At 37.7% G+C, this 26444-nt stretch overlaps 2 protein-coding genes across 2 annotated transcripts; one reads left to right on the top strand and one right to left on the bottom strand.

Annotated features, from left to right (window-relative positions):
• The first annotated feature begins 1559 nt into the window (after nt 1-1559).
• On the top strand, nt 1560-16560 carry LOC145785119 (apoptosis inhibitor 5-like). Its single transcript, XM_082596821.1, has 13 exons — nt 1560-1754; nt 7625-7786; nt 8160-8325; nt 8648-8844; nt 9105-9266; nt 10062-10172; nt 10520-10636; nt 11177-11355; nt 11893-12046; nt 12560-12628; nt 13078-13100; nt 14338-14447; nt 14790-16560. Exons 1-13 carry the CDS (start codon nt 1683-1685, stop codon nt 14867-14869), a joined length of 1602 nt encoding a protein of 533 aa, XP_082452947.1. The 5' UTR covers nt 1560-1682; the 3' UTR covers nt 14870-16560.
• A 4588-nt stretch (nt 16561-21148) lies between these two features.
• Nucleotides 21149-23325, bottom strand: LOC145785279 (UV-stimulated scaffold protein A-like). Its single transcript, XM_082596954.1, has one exon. It carries the CDS (start codon nt 23323-23325, stop codon nt 21328-21330), a length of 1998 nt encoding a protein of 665 aa, XP_082453080.1. The 3' UTR covers nt 21149-21327.
• Between the last annotated feature and the right edge of the window lie 3119 nt (nt 23326-26444).

Genomic DNA, 26444 nt, shown 5'->3' with positions numbered 1-26444 from the left:
CTAGTAGTATTTTGGGACTTGGTATTAATTTAGTTGGTTAGATCTATGCTTGTGCTTTTTAACGATAGCAAATCTGTTGAAATTGAGCAAAAAATGAATAAATGGGAGACAATTAATTATCGTGAACATGCAGGGCGTGAACTGGAAGACGATCGATTCGCCATTGAAATGCATTGGGCAAAAGCTTCGTTGGGGGGCTGTCTTCGAACAACGATTGCGCGCATATTGAATAAGATACAAAAATGAAAGTTAGCACTTCAATAAACAGTAACATGTTCTTTTAATTGGTTTTAATTTAGATTGTTTATCATTTAAAATGAAGTTTTGGTGATGGTTTGCATGTGGTCAAGTTTAGGTGGCCACTAGATGGAGCTATTAGCATTTTGGGACTTGGTATTAACTTAGTTGGTTAGATCTATGCTTGTGCTTTTCAACGATAGCAAATCTGTTGAAATTGAGCAAGAAATGAATGAATGGGAGACAATTAATTATCGTGAACATGCAGGGCTTGAACTGGAAGACGATCGATTCGCTATTGATCACGCAGGGCGTGAACTGGAAGACGAACGATTCGCCATTGAAATGCATTGGGCAAAAGCTTCGTTGGGGGACTGTCTTCGAACAACGATTGCTCATATATTAATTAAGGTATAAAAATGAAAGTTAGCACTTCAATAAACAGTAACATGTTCTTTTAATTGGTTGTCGTTTAATGTTTTTATCATTGCAAATAAACTTTTGATAATGGTTTGATTTTGGTCAAGTTTAGGTGGCCACCAGATGGAGCTAGTAGTATTTTGGGACTTGGTTATAACTTAGTTGGTTAGATCCCTGCTTGTGCTTTTCAACGATAGCAAATCTGTTGAAATTGAGCAAGAAATGAATAAATGGGAGACAATTAATTATCGTGAACATGCAGGGCGTGAACTGGAAGACGATCGATTCACCATTGATCACGCAGGGCGTGAACTGGAAGAGGATCGATTCGCCATTGAAATGCATTGGGCAAAAGCTTCGTTGGGGGGCTGTCTTCGAACAACGATTGCTCATATATTAAATAAGGTATAAAAATGAAAGTTATCACTTCAATAAACAGTAACAAGTTCTTTTAATTGGTTGTCGTTTAATGTTTTTATCATTGCAAATAAACTTTTGATAATGGTTTGAATTTGGTCAAGTTTAGGTGGCCACCAGATGGAGCTAGTAGTATTTTGGGACTTGGTATTAATTTAGTTGGTTAGATCTATGCTTGTGCTTTTAGATTTGATTTAGATTGTTTATCATTTAAAATGAAGTTTTGGTGATGGTTTGAATTTGGTCAAGTTTAGGTGGCCACCAGATGGAGCTAGTAGTATTTTGGGACTTGGTATTAATTTAGTTGGTTAGATCTATGCTTGTGCTTTCCAACAATAGCAAATTTGTTGAAATTGAACAAGAAATGAATGAATGGGAGACAATTTCCTTCTGGTGTATTTCGTTCCATTTCCACCCCGCACTTCCTCCTTCATAATAGTCCATTCCAATGTGTGACGTCATCATTTTGTCTGGTTGACCAACAGGGCGTCTTGTGGAAGAGCACCGGTTTGCGTAGGTTGTGGTATTTTAAAATCTGAAATCGTTGCAATTCTAAAGTCGTTTCTAATTTGTGATTTGATTTTAATACGAGCTTGAGCTGTTGCATTATGACTGTGGACGTGGAGCAATTATATAAAACGTTTGGAATCTTAGCTGATGCAAAAGAAAATGCCAACAAGGTAGGGTACGGTAATGAAACTAAGCTATCCATATATTTTAACTATGGTATTAGTTCACGTAATTTTATCTCCTCTGTAGATTAAATATAGAATTTAGGCTAGCTTATTTAAACACAAGTGTGGCTTTATAGTCGAGTAGTGAGCGCCCTGGTTTGACAAAGCTCTGGAACACCGTTCAAGAGTATTTGGCCGAGTCTTTGGCAAGACACTTAAAGGCATGTCGTTCATCATCATCATAATCCATCGTCGGTTTGTTCCCCACTAGTGGGGGTGGCCGATTGTTTCCGCGCAGCAATTGTCTTAATCCCTTTTCTCCATTTCACCCTGTCCCTTGCATCTTCCTCCTTCAGTCCGACTTTTTTAAACTCATCCTTCACTTGTTGTTTCCACGTTCTTCTTGGACGACCGCGTTTCCTCTTCCCATCCACCTTTAGATCTAGTGCCTTTCTAAGAAAACTTCCTTCCTCCCTCCTTATCACATGTCCATACCATCTTACTCCATTTGCCCTTGCCAGTTGGTCTATGGTCTCTCTCATCTCTAGCATATCCAACAATTCTTCAGTCCTTTTTTTCCTTCTCGTTTTCACCCCACACATTGCTCTCACCATTGACCTTTCCGTTCTTCTCAGGATTGCCAGTTCACTCTCTCTCAATACCCATGTCTCGCTACCATATAGCATTGCAGGCCGCACACAGCTCCGATATACTTTTCCTTTCATCCTTAGTGAAAATTTTCTGCCATGCAACATTTTCCCACATTCCCTGAACTTTGCCCAGCCCAATCTTGCCCTTGTTGTCACCGTTGCTTCACATCCACCACTTCCATTTATCCGATCACCCAGATTCCAGAAGTCTGTCACTGTTTCGATGCCATGGCAGAACTCATCATCATGGCCTTCCACTTCATTCCTTCCTTTACTGCATTTCCCACAAACAAAACACTTCGCCAATCTTGTTGCGGCTCTCTTGACATTAGCACATCTTGCATGTACCCACTTTCCACATTCCTTGCATTGCATTGAATTTCTCATCACTCTCTTGCCACATATTCCACAGGGATCTACTTTGCTCTCAACAACTGTTCCTTCTGCTCCACTCACCATCACTTTTGTTTTTTCAAGATTCACCTTCATACCCTTGGTTTCAAATGCTTCTTTCCATTTCTCAAACTTTCTCTCCATTCCCTCCATACTATTACTTGTCAAGACCAGGTCGTCTGCATACAAAATTTCACTCAATAAGCCCTCCCTCACTCCTTCAGTTACAACGTCAACCACAATAGCAAATATCAGAGGTGACAAAACTGATCCTTGGTGTACACCAACCTTCACAGAAAACTCGTTTGAATAATTTGATCCAACTCTCACTTTTGTTCTTGCATCCTCATACATAGACATCACAGCTCTCACTAATACCTCCGGTATACCTCTTTTCCTCATTGCCCATTCCATCACTTTCCTTGGTACTCTGTCAAATGCCTTTTCTAAGTCGACGAAACACATATATAGTTTTCTCTGCTTCTCTCGGTATTCCTCCTGCATTCTTCTCAATATAAACAGAGCATCCACTGTACCTTTTCCTGGCATAAATCCAAACTGCATATCATTTAATTTCACCAATGTTCTTAACCTCTTTTCTAGTATTCGCTCCACAATTTTCATTCCATGCTCTAGTAGTTTTACACCTCTATATGCACTGCAACTTCTCACATCCCCTTTTCTCTTGAACAGTGGAACAACAATACTATGCTTCCACTCCTCCGGCATTCCCTCTCCATCTAATACCCTTTGGCTAAGTTGTAGCATTACTTCAATTCCCAACTCTCCACTTGCTTTTATCATCTCTACGCTCACTTCTGATGGACCAGCTGCTTTATGCAGTTTCATTTGTCCCATTGCTTCCACCACTTCATCACGAGTAACCTTTCCCACTGGACCCTCCACCAGATCAACCTCTGTCATATGATCCCATACATTCTCCTTATTCATAACATTTTCCATATGTTCCTTCCACACTTCTCCTCTGCTTTCCGGGCTGAAATGCAACTTCCCATCTCCACTCCTTATACATCTTCCCCCTACAATATCTTTCCCATCCTTTTTCATTTGCTTTATGAGTCTGAATACTTTGTTTTGGCTTTCCCCCATTTTATTAAGTTCCTCCTCAGCACCATTCTTCATAGCTCTTGCAACAACCCTCTTTGCCTTCTTTTTCATACTCTTATACTTCTTTTTATTCTCTTCTGACCCATTTTTGCGCCACTGCTTGTATGCATCTCTTTTCTGTGAAATCGCATGCTTCACCTCCTCATCCCACCACCATGTGTCTCCACGATCCCTCCTCACTTTCTTTTTCATTGGGCTAGCTAGCAGCTCGTTAATTGGGCTATATAGCCTACTAAACTGTGTTGCCTGAGAGAAGCATCTAAAAATTTTCTATTGAAAAAATGTCATTGCTTAATCTGTCGTGTTTTACTGATGTTATACATGTGGTAGTTTAAATAGTCAAACTGACTCTTGTAGGCTACGTCAGACTTGTTTTTAAAACTGTTCGATTCAGTTCATTTTGTTTTTGACCATCACAATAATGACAATGCATGCCAAACATCACAGAGGTCTAGAAAAGACCAACAGCGATAAAATTCAGATGTTTTAATGTGCTTACAGTTGTAATAGAATAAGTTTCAAATTTGGCTATCTTTCATCACTGCAAATTGTTATCACTTACAAGTAGTGTTTGTGAAAAATCAACTAATTTTGCATTACAAAAGTTGAACGTACTAATTGCCCATTACAAACAAAAGATACCATTGCCCATACATCATCATCATTTTCAGCCTGTGAGAGCCCACTGCAGAGCGTAAGCCTTCCCCTTTTCATGCCAATTTACATGATTATGTGCTAGTTGGTACCAATTAGTTGTATTGCATTGTTCATCAATGTCGTCCCTCCATCTTACTTTTGGTTTTCCTTTCTTTTGGTTTCTCGTGGTGTCCATGTTGTTAATTTTTTAGTCCATCTATTGTCCTGATATCTTGCTATATGACCTGCCCAGGACCATTTTAGTTTCTTGATTGTGCTCAATATATCTTGTAATTTTGTTTGATTTCTGATCTATTCGGCAGTCTTTTTGTCTCTCCATGTTAAACCCATCATGATTTGTTCATGTGCTCTCTGCATAGTTCTTAGTTTAAGTGTTAATTTCCTTGTAAGATTCCAAGTTTCTGCACCATATGTAGCGGTTGCAAGGATGCATTGATCGTAGACTTGTTTCTTGAGAGAAAGAGGCAGTTTTGACTTAAATATCGAACTTGCTCTTCCGAAGGCTTGCCATCCAAGTGATATTCTTCTTTTGATTTCATCTTCTTTATTGGATTTGGTTGTAATTTTTTGGCCAAGATATATATAGTGATCAACTTTTTCGATAGTCGCTCCGTCCAAAAGAATATTGTTGTCGGTGTCCGCCAGTTTGTTAAACATAAGTCATAACTTTCGTTTTGTTAAAGTTCATATGAAGGCCAATCTTTTTGCTTTCTGTATTGAGTTCACTTAGCATTGTTTGTAGTTGTTTAGGTTGCTCAGATATAAGGATAATGTCATCAGCAAAACGTAAATGGTTTATGTATTCACCATCAATTTTGATTCCTTTTTCTTCCCAGTTAAGTTGCTTAAAAATTTCTTCTAAAGTTGCTGTAAAAAGTTTTGGAGATATTGTGTCACCTTGACGTACCCCTTTTTGAATCTGATATGGTTCAGAGTCTTTGTGCAGCCGAATTATAGATGTATTTTCCACGTAAATGTTTTTGAGAAGTTGAGTGTATGATTGGTCAATTCCCTGTTTTTCCAGTGCTGAAATGACAGCTGATGTTTCAACAGAGTCAAACGCTTTTTTATAATCTATTAGTCCAAGGCAGAGTGGGATGTTATATTCGTTTGTTTTTTCAATTAATTGGTTGATAGTATGCAGGTGGTCCATGGTTGAAAACCCTTTCCTAAAACCTGCTTGTTCTCTCGGTTGGTGGTAGTCCAAATCTTTAGCAATTCTGTTGGTAATTACTAGGGTAAAAAGTTTGTAAATTGTTGGAAGAAGACTAATCGGACGATAGTTTCCCAAGTCTTTTTGGTCTCCCTTCTTATGAAGAAGTATGATGATAGCATTCTTCCAGTTGGAAGGAGTTTGTCTTGTTTTAATGCATTCCGTAAACAGATGGGCAAGAGGTGATGAAATTGTTTCTTCTGCATCTTTAATTAGGTCAGACGTGATATTATCTTCACCAGGCGCTTTATTTCGTTTCATCTGACCAATTGCATGTTTTATTTCAGAGATATTTACTTCTGGAGTGGTTGCTAAAATTTGAGATTTGTCACTGGAGTTGTCGACCGGCCCTTGACCCTGATTGCTAGCATAGAGATTTTGATAGAATTCTCTTGTTCTTTCTATTATCTGGTTTCTGCATTTTGTAATAGAGCCATCTTGTTCTTTTATTCCAGTCATATGAATTTTTCCCAAGCAGAGATTCTTTTTGGCAGCTTTAAAACCTCGACCTTTCCGGATTGTTTCTTCAACAACATCAGAGTTGTATTTTCTTATGTCTCTTCTTTATTTTTTACTGATGAGTTTGTCAAGTTCTGCTTTTTCGATTTTGTTCCTTGCTGATATTGGTTGCTTGAGATCTCTACGCTTCTTCATAAGGTTTAAAGTTTCTGTTGACAGTTTTGAGCCATTGTTAGGCTTTAGCTTTACTTCTCTATACTTTTCAGCTGTTTTTGTAAGAGTGATAATGATACTGTTATTTAAATCTTCAACTGTATTTCCTGTGTAATTGATTGGTTGGTCTTCCAAGGCTTGAAACTGATTTTTCAAATCCAACTGGAATGACAATTTGTGAAAAGGATCTATTCATAGTGGTTTGTTTTTTAACCGAAATAACTTTCTTCTTTCTTTCTGAATGTCTAATTTGACCATGCTCCTCAGTATTCTATGATCGCTTCCAGTATTTACTTTGTTAAGAGTTTGAACGTTTTGGAAGATTTCAGGTTTGTTGGTAATTATGTAGTCTATTTCATTATGTGTTTCATGATTTGGGCTTCTCCATGTCCACTTTTGGTGCGGTTTCTTTTGGAACATGGTGTTTGTGATGCTGAAGTTGTTGCTCAAACAGAAATTGATTAAGTTTTCTCCACGTTCATTTCTTGTTCCGTATGGAAATTTCCCAAAGCAACTTTCTTTTCCTGTACCAATTTTTGCGTTAAAATCTCCCATGATTACATTAAATTGAGTTTTTTGACAGTCTAGAGCTCTTTGCAAATCATCATAAAAAGCCTCAATCTCCTCCTGAGAGCTGAGGGTTGTTGGGGCATATATATACTTGGATAATCCTGAGATCATATCGTTTCGAAAAATTCTTTTACATTATTGACCAGATTTTTGTGGATAAGAAATCCTACGCCACTCTGCTTAACGTTTTCTCTTCCTTTGTGGTAGAGCAGATGGCCATCCTTGATATTCATTAGTTTTCTCCTTTTCTTCTGATTTCACAAAGACCAATCACATGCCACTTGATAGTTTTTATTTCTTCCATTAGGCTGGTAAGATGAACCTCTTCTGACAAAGTTCTAACATTGTAAGTTGCGATGAAAAGTTTTTTGTTGTTTGATGTACCGGTACATTGACTTGTTTGTGTACAGTAGTTATTTTTGCACACAGCACCCCTGTTCACTGCAGGTACCCCTGTTCACTGCAGGTACATACATTACACAAATGTTTAGCATATTAAGTTTAACATATTTTTGTAAATGATAGAGGTACGAAAGTTTGTTTTGTGTATTTTTATGTTTCTTTGTTAAATTTTGATACTACTCGTTTTATAGTTTCCAGATGCGTATAAGACAATTTTAAAAGGAGTTGAAGGAAACACTGCAACAAAAAGACTTGCTGCTCAGTTTATTGCAAGATTTTTTAAACATTTTCCAGACCAATCAGAACAAGCCATTAATGCTCTTCTTGATCTTTGTGAAGATGAAGATACATCAGTAAGCTAATTTTATATAATAAAATCAATTGTGCAGTCTATTCCAAGATAGATTTGTAACCAAGGTCTAATTGTTTTTTTTTTTTCAAATATTATATATACTTAAACAATACATAAAAATTACAACAATAAGTTAGTAAGTAATAAATAGACTATTTAATAATGTTTCATTTTTATGTCACATTGTTTAAATTTGTCTATTTCCAAAATCTGTACTTTTTTATTTTATTTGTGATAATTTGCATTAAGCTTGAACTCCAACAGCATGTTACTGGCCTTGATGCATGTTGTAAAAACCTCTTGTTTCTAATAACATGGCTATTGTTTCAAGGTTAAAATAGCTCAAATTTCATGGGCATGTTTTGAATTTTTAGATTCGGAAGTCTGCGATTAAGGAATTACCAAAACTGTGTCAAACAAACAAGGAGCACATCACCAGACTCGCTGATGTTTTGGTGCAATTGCTTGCCTCTGATGACTCATCAGAAATCAGTGTAATAACTATTGCATTGAATGGATTGTCTGCGATTGATAGTAAAGGTAAAGTTTTTATAAACAATGAAATGCTTGGACAAATATTTATGACATCAACAATTCTTTACCTATTTTTGACATACATACTGCAAAATAGTAGCTCCAACTAGAGAGCTTCATATGATTTTTGAACAGCCTCAAATGCAGTTTTATTAGTCAACAAATGTTTTTGTTAATTCTAGTCTAGTTAACGTTACTATGACATAATATGTGTGCTACTCTCTCTTGTTCGCACATTCATTGTTGAATTATTGAATTATTGAAACAGATGTATTTGTTTGCTATGCCTTTGAGATCATGTTATAGACATTGACAAACTGCTCTTCAGGAACACTTGCCGGAGTCTTACAGCAAATTTTAAATGGAGAAGAAGATGTTCGAGAACAAGGAATCAAATATTTATGTGGTCGTTTAAAGTCTGCAAAGGAGTCCGACATGACCAAGGAAGCCGAGGAATTTGTCCTAGCCGAGTGCAAGAAGATCATGGAAGATGTCACTGGAGATGAATTTTTTGCTTTGATTGAGGTTTTCATGCATTGTAGTGTCAGCAACAAAAATTAAGATCGTAAATTATTTCAATGTGAAAAAAGGACATACTTGGTTTAGTGAATGAAAAACAATAAGCAGAAACTATAAACGCTTAAAGTTTTGTTTCAAACCTATTAAACTACACTTGCCATATTTATTATTTTTATATATTTGTTGATTAATTATCAAGTGCTAGCTTACTTAATTTAATTTTTTGTGTGACCAGAATTTTAATTGTTTAAATATTTGTTTTCTAGGGTTTGTCTGCTCTCCCTCATCTCCAAACTATACAAGGCCGCCAGCAGATTGTCAACATAATTGCCGAACAAATGGATTTGGAGAAAGAATTTGACGTTGAAGATCCAGATTCAATAAACCGAGTAAACCAATGTGTCAGCATGGCTCTGCCTTTGTTTTCGGTCAGTATATATATTTGATTTTTCAATTTTTCACCACAATTGTTGATTTGACAATAATGCACAAGAGAAAAGTCTTTTCATACATTAATTATAAAAAGGTAAAGGTGGTCCCACACTTGGTTCAAGTGTCGGGTATTAGAAGATAAGGTTCTCATTTTACTAAGCCTTTGGACTAAGCAGAGTATGGTGGCCAGTTCCTTTCTTTCGGCCGACTTTTTCTGCAGCAATTATGCCCACCCAATTTATTACACCCTGGGTAGAGGTGAACGGTGTTTTCAACAGCTAGCTGAAGCCGGGAGTCGAACCAGGTTCGCATAATTGGAAAGCCAACGTTTTATTTGTTGCGATAATAATGGTAGGCATTTATTTAAAACATCCATGCAAACACCATGCTCCTAGGTGTTGTGCGATGTACATGACAATTGCACAATACATTTAGAAAATTATTTGTGAAGTGAAGTGGAACGTTTTTAGGGTAGTCTTAAATTCATTTGAATTTTCTACTTTATATAAATGATCAGGCAATCGATTCCACAACTAGCAGCAACAGTTGGGAAAGTATGGTTGTCATGTATTGCTTTGCGTGAAGGCTACACAGCGGCAATTAATGTTGAGGAAAAAACTATTACCGTAATTGCATATTAACGATTGCATTTAACTTTTGTAAGAAAGTCAAATACTTTTCATAACAGTCGCAACTGTTGAAATAACAGACATTTTGCAATTTGACATCGACAAAATCTCCTAAACTTATTTCAGTACTTCTTTCTAAAACAGCCAACAATTTTTTTATAGAAAAACGTCCATGCCACTCCGTTCGTGAACTTCATGTCTCTGAAAGTACTTCCCTCCTTCTCGAAGATCTCCGATGAAAAGCCCGATGATGAGGATTCAGCTGACAAAAAGGTTTCATTTTATGTTAAAGGCAACGCAAATTTAAAGCAATATTAATTCTTCATTTTACACACCGCGTCAATTTTCAATCGTTATTTAGAGCAAGTGTCAATTGATAAATTTTACAGCAAAGGTAGTTGTGCAAAACGTAGCATGTCAGTAATCAAGACCAGCTGTTTTTCTCCAGTAAACTTTCCATATAACAAATCAACCATAGTATATATACATTAATTTGTTTCTACGTCTGCATAGGTGGAATCAATGTAAAAATCGGTTGATTTGCTGTCTGGGTTCATGGAGAGAACACGGTTTCAATTCCTGAACCGTTTTCTCAATGTGTAACCTGCTGTACTTTACAGACCAAGCAGGGTGGATTGAAGCTGGACCTGTTAAAACAGCTTGCCGACATGTCAGCACACTGTGGTAACGGTAGCAGCGTTGTGGACTGTGTGCAGCCTTTGTTCGATGCTCTGTTGGTAAGTTTCAATTCAATTCTTGTATATTTTCGCATAAATTGCATGATTCTTGTTTGTTATTCTTTACCTTTGCTCTGATGTTCTAGAATCCGGCTTCAAACTTTGTTGGTTTTTTTGAAGTTACTACATTATGTCTGTCTGCGGCAGGGGTTCTTGAACTTTTGGGTTGCGCCCCCCTTGGCGTCACTTATAAAATTTTATACCCTCTTCTTGTAAAGTTGTAAATGAAAGTCAAACTACATCAATTTTACATATTTTAATAACATGTTTACATAACGGCCTGTCTCGTTATTTATTATAAATACGGTATTGTGGTATTCAAAACCAATGTATCAGAAGTGAGATTAGGTTACTTGCTACTTTTAAGGATCGAAATTGTGTTGGAGTAGAGAGCTAATTATGGAATCTATTTTTCTAAATCTCCAATCTAAGTTGAATTTCCATTATTATTATTGATCCAATACAATATCATTTTCCAAGATTCCCATTGCAATTTCCAGTTTGAAAATATATTTAAAATTTATCTCGTTTATCTTACAGGAGTTTATGCCACTGCCAGCACCAGATAGCAATGGAGCAGATGTACCAGCAGAACCGAAGCTTCAGTTCTCTTACGTCGAATGTCTCATGTATTCGTTCCATCAGTTAGCACGTTTCAAAGCGAATTTCTTCACCGAAGATGAAGACGCGGCTGCCAAACTGAAAGATTTTAGGATTCGGTGAATAGCTGGAAATAGTTTTGATAATTTGCACTTGTCAATTTTCGCTAGGTATTACCCAGATAGCAAACCAGTTATTTTTTTTCATTAATTCAACGTCTGCAGACGTTGAATCAATGTAATAAGCGACTGCTTGGCTGTCTGGGTATGTCTTCAAGAAGCCTTGTCTGTGTGGTTGTGGGAAATCATGACGTCTGGTATGTTACTTGAAGTTAGTGAAGTGTATTTTTTGATGAGTTTAGACATCTGGATTATTTTTGGCTTGTGAAAGGGGATTTGTACTCCACAACTACGGTAGCCTAGTAAAAAGCATCTGTTTTTCAAATTTAATTCATATTCTTGCAGCTAACACGCCTCGCTCATGCAAGAAGAACTTTTTTATTGATTAGCTGACGATAACCGCAATCCAGACAGCAAAATCCGTCATTTTTGCATTGATTCAACTTCCGCAGACGCAGTGTGTGTCCGCTGACGTTGAATCAATGTAAAACTGGCGGATTTTGCTGTCTGGAGAATTAACTAGCGATCTTGTTTCAGGCTGCAATACTTTGCGCGGGGCCTCCAAGTGTACATCAAGCAGCTGAAGGCTTCTTTGGAGGGGAAAACCCCATCTCAGCTACGTAGCGACAAGGAAAATCAGATCAAACTGATTGCACTGAAGACCTGCAACAATGTGAACACACTGACGAGGGTAAGGCTTGCGATGATTATGATTTGTGTGTGTTGGCAGTTGACCGTTGCAAGCTGTCTGGCTGTCATCAGTACTGCGATGACAACCAGCTCAGTGGACGAGTGGTTATTGCATTCGGCTCCAGTGTTGGTGGATCTGGGTTCGATTCCAGGCCCGGTTCGTACTAAAAACTTTAAAAACGGCACCGATTGTGTCTTTTTTGCATAACGCAGTTACGATGTCGGATGATAATGTGGCGCAATGCTGGTCATTGTTATTTGATGTCGAAGTCTGGAAATCAAAACATGAGAATTTCACCACTGCACGATTGGTGTTTGGACGGTCGCATATGCTTTCGGAGCTGCTTTTTTTCACTTCTGTTCCTATGTCACATTATGTTGCTTAATTTCTATCCCACTTAGTTTGTGGTGTCAGTAGGCTACAGTATTGGCATAAGCCGCATAACAGACTCTACTGAACTGCTGTTGGAACGAAACAGTGTGCAATGTGCATTCTAACCCTAATGTATTGAAGGATTTGTTCCACACTCCGCCTACCTACAAAGCAAATATCAATGTATCATGGAAGAAGCCTGCTGGCGAGGTTGGTTAACTTTGCAGTAGATTGAGATTCGCTATTGAGCAGCATGATCGTTGTTTATTTCACCAGTGCGTTGGGTAGACGCCTCTTGCAGCTCCTTTTTTTAGTTAACTTTCGTTGAAGTCTGCGTATAAATAATAATGTGTGTTTTCACATTGCGCTGTATCCATTTCAGATGCACTTTATGCTTGTTTCAAGAAAATGTATTGTAATGGATCGAGAAATTCACATTTTATGTATTTACTCAGTTGCATGGCAACAACACCATTATCACAAAAAATTTAGAATCGCAAACGCCTTGTAGAGTGTGTGAATAATGAAGGTCTTGTAACGTCATAAGTACGCACCAGATCGATTGGTCCATTATAATGTTTGTTCGTTTATCTGTTCCAAGCGAAGAATCTGAGTGTTTTCTTTCACCGTTTAACTTTTGTTTTGTTGATTTTTTGCAGGCAGCAAAGCCAGCCGCAGTGCAGTAAGTATTTTTATGTTACTTTGTAAACGTGTATCTCTATCCATACGATTTAACGTTACTGGTTGCCCGTATTGCGAGGGTTGGACGCCAACGAATGTCTACTCTCATGAGGATAGCAACTGTGGTCGTACGTTAAGCTCTAAAGCAAGGGTCTTAAACTCAAATTGCTCTGAGGGCCAAATGAATACTTGTAAATTAACCAGAGGGTGCAATACTTTTTACATTGCGGAAAGTTAAGTCTGCCTTCCTGGCCCGTTCCGCCATTTTAAAATTTGCGGACGGGTCCACGGATTTTCAATCCACACCCTCCTCCTTCCACAGGCACTTCGACTCCACAGCCTGGTCTCCGCGTCCTAAGTTGATTAACCTCTACCGGGTGCATCGCCACCCCAAAATCACACCACTCCCCGCCGCTGCAAGTGTAGCAAGCTGGTTTTTTTGAAGGTTCTGACATTGCTATGTTTATTGTGTTCTTCTCGCCATGTCAATTTTTTTATACTCGTGCGTAAGGAGGTAGTAAGAACGCATCACAAACGTAGAGTCGCGAAAAATAGTAGTATTAACAAAGAAATAAAAAACACTGTAAAATAAAAAAGGGCATACCGTCCTTATTTCTAAGATTTCTCCTTGTTTTGAAGGGCAATGCCTTGAGAAAATTTATTGTCCTTATTTCTGAGAAAAATGTTCTTGTTTTTGACTTGAATCCTTGTTTTATCTTAATTTCAACAATTATAAAACTTCTAGGAACAGACTGAGTGAAATGACAGTCAAATCCCTGCTAAATTTTTGGTTGTCTTATGGGGCCTATGTCGATGGCAACCCTGGCTATGCATGAGACGCCAGGATACTATGATGTTACAAAAAGGCATGGCCTTAAGTGAAACAAAATATAAACGAACACAAAAATCTATCTAGTCTATGTTCTAATCTGCAGTATAGGGTTAAAAACACTAAGGTATTGTATTGGAATATAATCAAAAAATGATAATCAAAATTACCCCCCTAAAATTTTAAATTACTCCTTTGGGAGTGATTACCCACAGATTAGGAACCCCTGCTCTAAAGTCTAAAGAATAGATCTTGTGTTCAGTTCTCTCTATTCTGGTGCGGAAAGCATAAGATTTACTGGTCTTGATATTCTTATTGATATATATACTTCTAAAATTATAGTACTGTAGTAATTGTTTTGTACATTATTTACTTTGTGACAATATATTAAATCTTAAAATGTGATTAGAGCACGGAAACGATCGAGCACAGGTGGAAGTGACGACTTGGACGCGAAGAAGAAATCAGAGAGAACTTTGTATCGCGCGCCCGAAGGAAGATACAGCTCCAGTATGTCCAGTGAGTGGAGTAAACTAGAACAATGTGCTGCTTGGTTGGAAGCCTTATTGGCGTTAAGAATAGTGCTATGTTTTAAGACGTTGATAGATATCTCAGTACGGTACGTACTATTGCACATAGCTGAGATGACAGTTTAAGCCCTACAGACTTTCATCTCAGTTATGTGTGGTAACGTTGGTTGGCGGATGTGGTAAGCGCCAATCGAAGAGCATTCATAGTTGTATCCCAGAACCAATGTTGCGTTATCACACGATCATTTTATTGTTATCGTCTCGTGCATTGTCAGAGAATAAAGAGGTTTGTTAGATCAGTCAGATGCCACTAATTTGAAATCTGTTGCAGATCGAGGACGGGGTGGAAGCAGGAGAGGCGATTATCGTGGTTTTCGAAAGTGGGGCGCTACTCGTGGTCAGCGATATTAAAATATTTAGCCACTTAGGGGAGTAGTGAGAAAGAAGATCAAGAAACTCTACTTTAAGTAGTTTTACGAACGCATCTGCGCGCAATTTCCACCATTACTGACACTTTTAGCCAGTGCATCTTTTTAAAGACTGTTCCTACAATCCTCTTCACGCATTGCGACTTTCTCGTTGCCATTGAACACATCACGTTATTGAACAATGGAAAAGAAACGATTTCAAGGAAACTTCGAACGATTTGCTTTGTTTATGTCCTGTAGAAACAAGCCACCGGCAGTATTCCAAAAGATCAAAATGGACATTTCCCCTCATAACAAGAACATTAAATATTGAACAAGCTTCTCTTGACACATTGGGTGCTGTGTAGCTTTTAAAATGAACTTTTAGCTTTTTGTCGCAAGCGTATGTTTACAACGCCCTATGTTCTATTAGAAGCAATTTCTGATTTGCAGCCAAATGACTGGTCTTGAAATGACGTCATGACTGGTTCAGTCTCGTGGCTCTTGATGTTTTGTTCATCAACAGCTTATTGCTCGAATTGGCCTTGACTATGAAAGCACAGTATTTGAAGATCTACACAAATTGTTTGTCCTGTTTTTTTTTTTTTTTTTCACTAGTTTGTACCATGGTCGTGGTTGTCACTGCATTTCATCTTTTTCACGCTGGGCTTCATTTTCATGGGAGACTTTCTCCACACCGTCTGTATCAACTTTATTGGATAAGCTACATTTTATAAACGTTTATATATTCAAGGGGAAAACATCCAGTTTTGGTTCATCTAACAGGGCCATCCACATTCGACTTTGTCCCCACCACGGGGGGTGGCCAATTTTTTCATTGGAGCAAATGTCTTCACTCCCTTTTTCTATCACATCTTCTTTTAGTTCGACTTTGTCTGGTTCATGAATTGGATTTCTAGCGAATGTCGTTATTGGTTCATCGTCAAGGGTTGCAACCTATAGAGTATTCACATTTTTTAGAAACATTCAAACACATGCTTGCTTTGCATAGTGACTCTTTGCATCATATCACACCAGATTATTGTGATAGACCTGAACAGCCATTGAGCAAACTGCAAACCCAGTATTGTGTTTAAAGCCTGCTGAAAAAATGAACCCCCAAAAAATGGTCATCTGGCACCACTGGTTGCAACCTGCTGGGTGGGGTTTGTAGGTTCTCTTATCAAGGACTCAGCACGAAGTGTGCTCGCAATACTATACAAATCTAAGAATTAGCTTCTAATTCGAACATATGGCGTACAATTGTATTTCAATTTGGCTTCAAATGAAAGATATTCGCTTAAATAAACACATGCCCCCGATGAAGCCGCAAACGGACGCATGATCGGTCAACTGAACTGCTAGCCGACTAAGAGTTCAAGGTAAGTTCGTTTTGCGTTTCTACCACCTTTTTGTTTCAGCAGGTTAGCTTGAAAGGTTGCTGCAGAATCAACGGATGTATGTAAAGTAGGACGATTTCGGGAGTTCGTTCGGCGTGGATGACTGGCAGCAGAAGTTCAATTTGACGTTGAGGCAGTTGCAGCCTACCATGGTAAGTATCAAACCAAGTATTTTTGTTTTGCAGCAGGAAATCACAAGAGCAAAAGAAGACATCTGCATTGTTTATTTAAGCGAATAGTTTTCATCTGTACTTTTGCGAACAATATTGGCAACGATTAAACCGCATTGTATGAACCTTTGTGTATTCTAAGCAGTGCGTAACAGACAGGTGTATTGAGGAAAAGACTATCAAAGGCAAAAACTCTAAGCAAAACAAATAAGTGAGGATACAAAAATAGTATGGTGAACTGAAGATGACTATTGCTTGCTCCCAGAATAATTTATCTTGTTTTTTTTTGGTGATTTTTGCCCGACTCACTACTGTCTTTTGTCCTCTGCGCACTCATCGTTTGACCGAATTCATCCAGGACTAATTTATAACTAGACCTCTGACTGAGAAAGCTTCTTGAGAGTTTTCAGGCAGTTTGGCATACTTGTAGAGGCTTTGAACCACTAACGCAAGGCCCCGTGACAGAGTGAAATTTTCAATTTGCTGAAGTGTTGTCATTGAATTAATCCATCCACTAGTAGCCGATGAATGCAAAGCAGTCCTTGAAATGCGTTGTTCAAGCGCACACCCCGAGAGTCGAACCAGTGTCGTTTGATCCTGCATAATCTTCGTTCGTAAAGTCAGGCGCCTAACCATCGTAGCGGACCGAAAGAAGATAGCAATCTTGTATTTGGCTTCAAATAGCAGATGGCACTGTACGCTTCGGCCACATTACAACTGTGGTACCGTACTTGCAATTGTGCAGTATGTTGAAGACAAAAATTAACAGGACGTATTTCTGTACAAGCGTTCAAAACTCATAAAACACCAAATCCCCGCTATGATCGTCAATGTACAAAAAGGAATAAAGTATTACTCAACAACATATAAACAGCTTGGCAATAAGTGCATCTGCACAAATGAAACAAAGCAATGAGGCAAAATCAATCAGTGGCATAAACCGATCTAATGTAGCAGTAGCCGAAAACGTGTTTCTGTCTGTTTGCGGTATTTAACTGGAATGGTAGAAGCGTCTTGTCTCTATCAAGAGGGCAATTGAGATAAGACGCTTCTTCAGAAGCATAAAAACGCAAAGCTTATATATTTTTTAATGAATTTAAATTTTAAATAAACAAAAGAATCACCACAGTTGGCAACACTGTCGAGGAAATGCGGTTGCCATTGTGGCTAAGAGCAGTTACAACATATATTTCTAGAACAAACGTACAAAAAAATTGATAAATTACAACGACACGATTAGAAACTATTTCATTAACATTTATATTTCACCAGTTGTGTACATGATTATTGCTCACATATCATCTGCAATACATCCAATCATTTAATGGCGAAGATCTAAAAGTCCATCAAACTGAAGTTGTATTAATGCAACATTTCTTTTTGCACATGCACAGTAGTAGACTGTAAAGTACGAAATTACACCATTCATTCTTTCTTTGAACGTACGTACGCTAGGGTGCATCAAACCCCCCAATGTCGATGAATTGTCATGTAGATCGGTACCAATGCTCCATTTAGGCCTAAAACAAAGTTTGTGAAATTTGGTTGGAATCCGCACCTGCCTATGTGGGCAACCATCAATTTTTCTTTTCAGGGTTGCCATTTTGTAAATACTATATGTAATTAAATGAAGTTTCGCAATTAACTTTAATAAAATTTATGATTTCAGGGGGAAAGTGCACCATAGCATACCTTATTTATTATTACAGCGTTTCCTACATTTTCAGGTTTGGAATTCAGCAATTAGGCTTTGGTTTCACTTTCTCTTTTACAAATTTTGTAAATAAACGTAATTTTGGGCAAAATTCTATCTTTTCAGATTTCTGATTGTAGTCGTACGTTAACATGACAACTACTAGAAACAAAATATTTGGCTTAGGTGATGCTGTCACTAAATGCGATGGCGAAATAACAGGAAGCCGTCTTCCAACTGCGCTACAGATTTTGAGATCTATTATCTTTCACTTAGAGGACGAATATAGTGAAAATCGCACAAAATATGAGGCTGCCAAGATAGTGTACATGAAAACTATTCCATTTTTTGAAAAAGGAGGTATACCCATGTTAGCTGAGCAGACATGTTGTCAAAAAATCATAAAACTGTTACAGGAGAATGAGAAACTGAGGAGAATACTGCAGGCACGAAGAACAACTCCTGCTGTAATTGGTAAGGTTGAACACTGAACAGTACCAAAATGACCTGTCGAAAACATTCCCCTTATGGACTCCAAATTCCGAGCAAATAATACAAAACCCAGAAGACATAAAATTTCTAAAATCGATGAAGACTGATAGAATAGCTACTATAGCTGGTTTCGACGTGAAATCATTTTCAAAACTGAAAAGGAAACAGGAGAGAATTGTAAGTGCAGAGAAACGGCATGAGAAGTCTGCTAGAGAAACTGAAACTTTATTTTCTACTGTTGGATTCGAAAGCAGCTCTAGCGAGGATGAAACGCCGCTATCATGATTTATACCACAACAAGCTCCAAAATCTCACAAAAGGACTGTGCGCACAGGGACTGAAGCTTTCATTCCACATGACATTGTCAAATCTCCAAAATTAGTAGCATTAGCTACTAGAATAAAAATGACAGCAGCACAACAAGCTGCGTTCACGGAGGCTTTCGTAGAAGAAGCTGGAGGAGATGCTTCAAAAATTACAAAATCCTACTCACAAGCTGACAAGGCCAGGCGTCAAGTTAACCAAGAAATAGCACAGGAATGTAGAGAACTGTGGATGCCACCGAAGTTTATGTCGCTACATTGGGATGGCAAAGGGCTCCCAACCCTCGTCAATAAGTACGAACACGAAGAGAGATTGGCGGTTGCCGTAGGTGACTCGAAAGAACTGAAATTACTAGGAATCCCAGCTTAAAAAACAGGAACTGATCAACGGGCTGGACATATCATCTCAAACTTAAGTTGTGGATTGTTGCATAGCTGGCAGTGCTCGAAGAATGTAGTCAATATGGTATTTGATACTACATCGACTAATACAGGTCAAATGACAGCAGCATGTATATTGTATAAGTATTCAGCAACAACTTGATCGAGCGTTGCTATGGTCAGCATGTCAACACCACATCGGCAAAATCATAGTGTCTCATGTGTTTGAAGACTTGAACATTGAGTCATCAAAGTCTCCGGAGATAATAATAATAATAATGTTAGTTTTTATATAGCGCTGTATCCATCGCAGAATGCGGTGCTCCTCAGCGCTTTACAAAGCAGACAGTGTCAATGCAGCCGTATAGAGGCGCAACTGAGTACATTATTACCCGAATCCACTCCATTACTCAGTGCCAAGCAGAAATTAGATTCAGTACCATTTTTAAAAAGTCTTTGGTATGACCCGACAAGGTATCGAACCCATGCCTACCGATTCTTCCCCACGATGGGGATCAAGGACTGAGCCACTTGGATTTACAAAGCTTTTCTGTAGAGGCACGTCCTCTTATTCAAGAATGGATAGATGAAGTCCTCGAACTTGCAAGAACTCAGCTAGAGTATAGGCGTGACGACTACAAAGAAATGATGAGTTTATGCGCAGCCTATTTAAGTTCTGATACTGTGAATTTTAGCTTCAAACAACCAGGTGCCATCCACAAGGCCCGATGGATGGCCAAGATCATATATGCCGTAAAGATTGTACTGCTAGAAAGGCAAATATCTGAGCTGCCAAAGGGGACAATAACTACCAGTTCTCAAATACAGAAGCTAAAACGATTCGTGACATTCATTTCTCTGGTGTATTGTCAATGGTGGTTTTGTTGCACAGTAGCTGTCGAGTGTCGACGCCCCATGGAACAGCTTAACTTTATATCACAAGATTCTAAAATACAGAACAGTGAACGAACTGATATCAAACAGTGCAGCGAAGAGTTTCAAACGACATCTATGGTATCTTTCTGCTGATATGGTACCATTGGCTCTCTTTAGTTCAAAAGTTCCGAATGCTGAAAAGAGACGAATAGCCTATAAGCTCATCAATATGAAGCCAGCAAATCCACTTGTATCACCGCTAGATCGCACTGGCTCCGGAAAGCCCAATTTCCCAAATGAAATTACTCTCGTATCATGTCTGACAGATTTCATCAAAGTTGACTCGTGGTTTTTCTTCCATATCTTGGAAATAGACGATAGTTTTCTCGCTTTGCCTGTGGGCGAATGGTCGCAATCTGCTGCTTATCAGTCAGCGCTTCTCTACGTTGGTTCAGTAAATGTAGTCAACGATGTCGCTGAGCGTGGTGTACAACTGGGTACCGATTACTTACGCAGCGCTAGGCGTGAGAAACATTTTCAAAACACTATTCAAGTTGTTGAAAGTAACAGGAAGCACATTTCAAACTTACGCAAGAGAAAATCTGTGCCTGCAGCAACCGTAACCAAGTGATATTAAATGACTATTGCTTTTTCAAGACTGAGAGTACCGGTACGTTTAAGCATATTGGAAGACATGCTACACAATTTTACACGGTCGGATTTTCCACTAGCATGATCTTGAATAAAGTTATGTTCAAATACTTGTGAGTTTATATCAATATCACTTCATGCCATTCAAAATGTGCTTAGACTAATATTATAGCATTTATCTCATTTTTTGTTTTTTTGAGAGATTTTCAAGCTGCCGGTTGCCCACATAAACGCTATCCAATTTCAATGATCTTTGAACACAGTAACTAACTTGGTTAGTCTAACAACATGTGGGATCTACAAATTAATTTCTCAAAAAACATTAAAATGTTGGGGAGACGATGCGCCCTAACGTACGCCGTGCGGTATTGATAAAGGGGAACATTAGTTTCGTTCACCCATGATAAAGTTGGCTTTTATCGTTCATCACAGTTGACTAAAAATTTGCAAACAATTTTAGGCATTTCTAGACAACATTAATGCAAAGCATAGTTGAAATTATTCCCAAATTTATCCAAGTTACGTTTGGCATCAAGTTTGTTTAAAGTTTCAGAAACACGTTTTAAACTCCCTTTGTTGAGGACCTTGCGTTGTAGTCTGTTTCTACTTGTGTTTTTCAACTTTTTTAAATCAGTAAGACCATTTTCGACTTTTTTCTTTCCCTTCTTCTTGTTTACTTTTATTCCTGGTGGAAGATTGCCTTGAAGATCATCAAGGAAGTTTGTATCATTCCAGTTATCAGAGGAAGATGAAGATGCCAGTGACTCATCTTTTGGTCTTCCACATACATCTCTGTCAATTATCTTCCCATGGAAAGGACATTTATGGCGATCTTGCCGAGAACATAGTTTTCCATTGGCCAATGGTGCTCGACATTGTTTCAGAACAGGTTGAAATTCGGTGGGAAATTCGATTGTGCGAGATGTGATAGAGCTCAACGCAGCTTCTGATGCACCGCTGTCAGATTTGCTTGCAGAGTGCTCCCCATAAAATCGATGCCCAAGATCAAGCTCTTGATGTGCACCAAACATCATGTTTTCTCTTAGTTCTTTATACTTTTCTTTGTCCCATGTCAAAAGGTCTCGCCCAAAAGGCACAATGGGAGCTTTTTCTTTTAATGGGTTTGAATCAGAATTCTTCACATTCTTTGGAGTACAAAGTATCTTTTTTAGTTTTTTGGGCTCAGAAGAACTTTGATTTTTTGTTTTGTCTACTAACTGAGCTTGCTTCGCCAGAGCATATTGGTACGATGTTGGATCATTCTGATTATCTTGATTTCTAAGCGGTTTCCATATATTAGTATCTTTCTTTGATTTAACAGTTTTAGTACCGGTACTAGATTCAACTGGAACAGGTCTAATTTCAGTTTTAGATGTGGTTATCTCCTCCACAGAAGAAGCCAAGTCATCTGGTACTTCAACAAAGTCATCACAATCTTCTTCATCATCAATGCATATATCCATGTCATAGTACTTATCCAAAGTATATTTGATGTTAGTTTTAACATCTATCAAATCCTTAAGCAATTCAGATGAAGCACCACACTTACTTGCTGTGGCCAGCCATTCCCTTAGTTTGGGAAGATGGATTCGATTAGCACATTTTATTAAGTCCCTGGCTCTATCAAGAATAGCTTGATTGTCAGTATTTTCTACAACCTTGATGGTGGCCACTTCTGCAAGATCAAGTTGAACGACATGACCCCGTTCCATCATACCAGCTTCTCGTAAAGATGCTACAGAGCCAGGTTTGTCTACTTCTTCACGCTCCACATCATTTGAGGTTGTTGTAAGATTAGGAATTTCATCATCATGAGTATCTTCAGAATTTTTTTCAGGACTGTTCTCATTGAAATTTGGAATGATTAAATTTAAACAACTGTTCATCTCCACAACAAAGCATTTTATTTCCCATAATGTTGAGTCAATCTCCTGTTTCAGCTTATCCAACTTTACACTATTAACAATCTTCATTCTTGACAATCGATTCTCACTCGCAAGACTTCGACTAAGTGGTCTAGGTTGATCAAAATTCACTTGTTTCACATTTTTTAAATAATCATATCCAAGAGATAATTTATGATAACCAGAACCATATTTGGTATTCCAATCACGTATTGCTTGAAGAGTCTCTTGCTTTAGTTTATCAGCAGCTGATTTAGGTGGTGGTAAAGGATTGTCAAAGTCAGTTTCAACTGTTAATTCCATAAAATATGGAAATTTATCCAGCAATAAAGTTCGAAACATATGCGATCGTACAAAAAGCTCATTAATAATTTGAAAAGTTGAATATCGAACTTCACTGTGATCTTTCTCTAGCTGAGTCATTAAAACATGAAAAGCTTGTTCTAAACAACTTTTTTTGCAGAGAGCCTTGAGTCGTTTCATGTGAACTGCGTCCAATGTCTGCTCTCCACTGGTCACAAGTTCTTCGATCAGTTGTTTAACTTCTTCACCTTCTGATAGCTCCGTCATTGCGATAAGTAATTCTCATTAAACTAATTTAACATAACGAGTAATCAAACCATAACTATTTCTGCTCCCTATTTCCAATAGTTTATACAATTTTCTAAAAAAATAAGAAAAGATTAGGTTATGGTGTTTGATAAGTTAGCCAATACTACCGTACTGTATGATACTAGTTTGAAATTTTCTTCCTTCCTGTGTAAGATAATTATACTTTTTGAATTTTATTTTGATTACCACACTTGTTGAATTGTCATTATTCATGAAAACGAAATGGTAACTATACAGAGTGCAGATAAAAACTTTGGCTGTGGCTATATTTCCCCTATATAGTGTAATAATAGCCTTAATAGTGTTGCCACATAAGGAATTCTGCCCTAATTTGAAAAAAGTAGCTGCTGAAAACAAAAATTTGTATTTTGAAAATTTTTTTTAGTCCTGGGAAGATCAAAACCCTAATCTTATTCCAAACCCTAACCCTTACTTTAACCCTTCCTAACTTTAATCCTAACTCTGGCAACACCTGATTGTGGAAAAATAGCCACATCCAAAAACTTTTTACAAGCAAACTAATATTTACAGTAACTCACGCAGTAGCAAAATCACCACCTTATACAACAAAACAGAGACATTAGTGAGTAAGAGTTGCCAGATGGAAAACCTACTTACATACATTTCTTGCATATTTGATCGATGGAAGGAATCTTTATTTAAGGACTGAAGAAGCTTCTATTAAGAGCTTACTTAATTACTCCTGGCAGTTTCGCATACTTTTGTAAAGGTTTTAATTATTGACGCAGGCTTGGTCACTAAAATTAACAGAATGAAAACTATCTTTGAAATGCGTTGCTCAAGCGAAGAAAGTTCTGCCAAGACAAACATTTATTTTTCACAGCAAAATATGCAATTTTACAAATTAATTTCCAAATAGTTTGAAGGTGATTTGATTTGACTGTGCATGGCAATAGAAGGTATTCGTTTCAGTGTATGTCAATGAAAAGAAGTAAAAAAATTGTTATGTCGAACTAGACAACTAAAAACTTAGTTCAGCGACCAAATGATTAGTTTCAAATGTCCTGTGGTGTAACTGTATTTGTAAAGAAAAACTCAGTCTACAAACCACTTTATAATATTTTACATATGCTTTTACAATTTTGTGACACTTTTTCTGCTTGTATGTTTTTGCCAATTTTTTTGATAAAACAGAAAAGTTGAATTATTTTATTCACAACTTACTAATAGCTTCCGTAGGCCGTTTTACAACACAAAAATGACCTAAGAAGCTGCACTTATCAACACAACAGCGCAATAAAATATCGACTTTGTTGGTAAATATGAAAAAAATCAAGCAAATTAAACAACTATGTTTAAAAGAAAATAACACAATGATGATTTCATTTAGGTAAGTAAACAGTTTGTTTTAATACGGCTAAATGGCAACGCTTAAAATTAAAAAAGTTGCGCTGTTTCAGTAGTTTCATTTAGTTGCGCAATTTGCAAAATAACAATCAATAACTTATTCTAGAAGCCACTGCAGCGCTGAGCGGAATGTGATTTTTGAGACGCCTACTCCACGAAACCAGACTCCACTCCAATACGACTCCGAAAAGTTTCATCATTTTAAACTCCTAATCCACTCCAAAACCAAATTATGAGTTGACGTGATATGCTACTAGCCAATGAGTTTGACACAAAATAACTCAGGGGTGGGAAAATCTTTGTTAACTTTAGTGGCACGAAAACGTTTTTGTGCCTTACACTTATAAGCATTCCCGTCTGTTAGGTCCAAAGAAGTGACTGCCTGTCATCTAGAGATCACCGGAAAAAATTCAAGATAGTTCTATGAGTTTTAAAACGAAGTCATGTTTAACATAATAGGCAGTGTTGGGGGCGATAACTCATTTTTCAGTTAAGCGATAACGATAATCTATAAACGAAAAATGCCTAAAGCGATAACGATAAATCAAAAAAAAGTTAAGCGATAACGATAAACGATAAAATTATCGCCGATAATGTCCGATAGTGATAATTTTTTTATCTTGATTAGCGCTGCCCCATTCCATGCAGCACAACTGTTTTCATCAACATGACGAAAAATCGAACATAATATAGGCCTACTGTAAAGGGACAAAACTTTTTGCAAGTTATGCATGAATAGAATCTCAACAGCGGCAGTGGGTATCGAATCTTCAACCTCTTGATCCAAAATCAAACCACTGAGGTAACCGCCGTGCTTACAATTATACCTTCAGATACCAGTTGGATGCTTTTATCAATTGAGTTACACTGCCGCTTACGTGCAGTAGGCAAAATAAATAAATCAAATGAAAATACCATAAAAATTCCAAACTTTGTGTTTTGCTTTCTGCTTCAAGGGCTGTTTACAGCAAAGTCAGCAAAGGTGGTTGTGGTGAAGCATTTAGTTAAATTTTTTTGTATCAAAAATTTTCGATTAGAATATCACGTGTCGAGTCACATGACTGAAATCAGCTGAATCGCGAATGAACATGTCACGCATGATTGCGTACCTTTTCGACTAGTGGGTAATGTTAAAGTGCCTACCAATTCACTAGGCTATTATTTGTTACGTTTTTTGTCTCTGTGGCCTCTCCTTATAAACCGATTTCTTATTATGTTGATTAGTTATTTGTTAACTTTGATTTGCAAAACTACCATTCAGCATTCATAATATTGTTGCCCCACGAAAACTTATGGCGTTTATTATGTGACCGGCTTTTTTATGACTTGTTTATTAGGTTAACATTTTGGTGCCCTTTCACTTTGGGCAGGTGCCCCCCCTCCCTACTTTTTTCGCTCTGGCGAGAGCACTGAACTATAGGCCTACTGTATTGTTCTTGCACCTTTTCTCGACGGTCATATATAGTAGGCCTACCATATTTTCATCGCCTAAAAAGAGGACACGTTTCACCAGCAAGTACAATTTTACGCTTGAAGAATCTTTTACGTGTTTTTATCATTTCTGTATAGGGCCTACGCAGCAAGTTACAAAAAAAAAACACAAGAAAACAGATTGACTGAACGTTTAACTTATTTCATCTCATTTTTAGTGTTTCCTTAAAATAACAAATGACTTTAAACAGTGAAAAAAGACCTAGTTTTTAGACAGT

The sequence above is a fragment of the Aplidium turbinatum genome, chromosome 16 (assembly GCF_918807975.1).
Source record: "Aplidium turbinatum chromosome 16, kaAplTurb1.1, whole genome shotgun sequence".
Classification (NCBI taxonomy): domain Eukaryota; kingdom Metazoa; phylum Chordata; class Ascidiacea; order Aplousobranchia; family Polyclinidae; genus Aplidium; species Aplidium turbinatum.
The sequence above is the reverse complement of the archived record's forward strand: the minus strand, read 5'-3'. Positions and strand labels throughout refer to the sequence as shown.

Coding starts and splice junctions, on each gene's coding strand:
- LOC145785119 (XM_082596821.1), top strand. CDS start 1,683: ATGACTGTGGACGTGGAGCAATTATATAAAACGTTTGGAATCTTAGCT. Junction 10,637..11,176: donor CTTTGTTCGATGCTCTGTTG/GTAAGTTTCAAT, acceptor TTTATCTTACAG/GAGTTTATGCCACTGCCAGC. Junction 12,047..12,559: donor ATGTGAACACACTGACGAGG/GTAAGGCTTGCG, acceptor AATGTATTGAAG/GATTTGTTCCACACTCCGCC.
- LOC145785279 (XM_082596954.1), bottom strand. CDS start 23,325: ATGACGGAGCTATCAGAAGGTGAAGAAGTTAAACAACTGATCGAAGAA.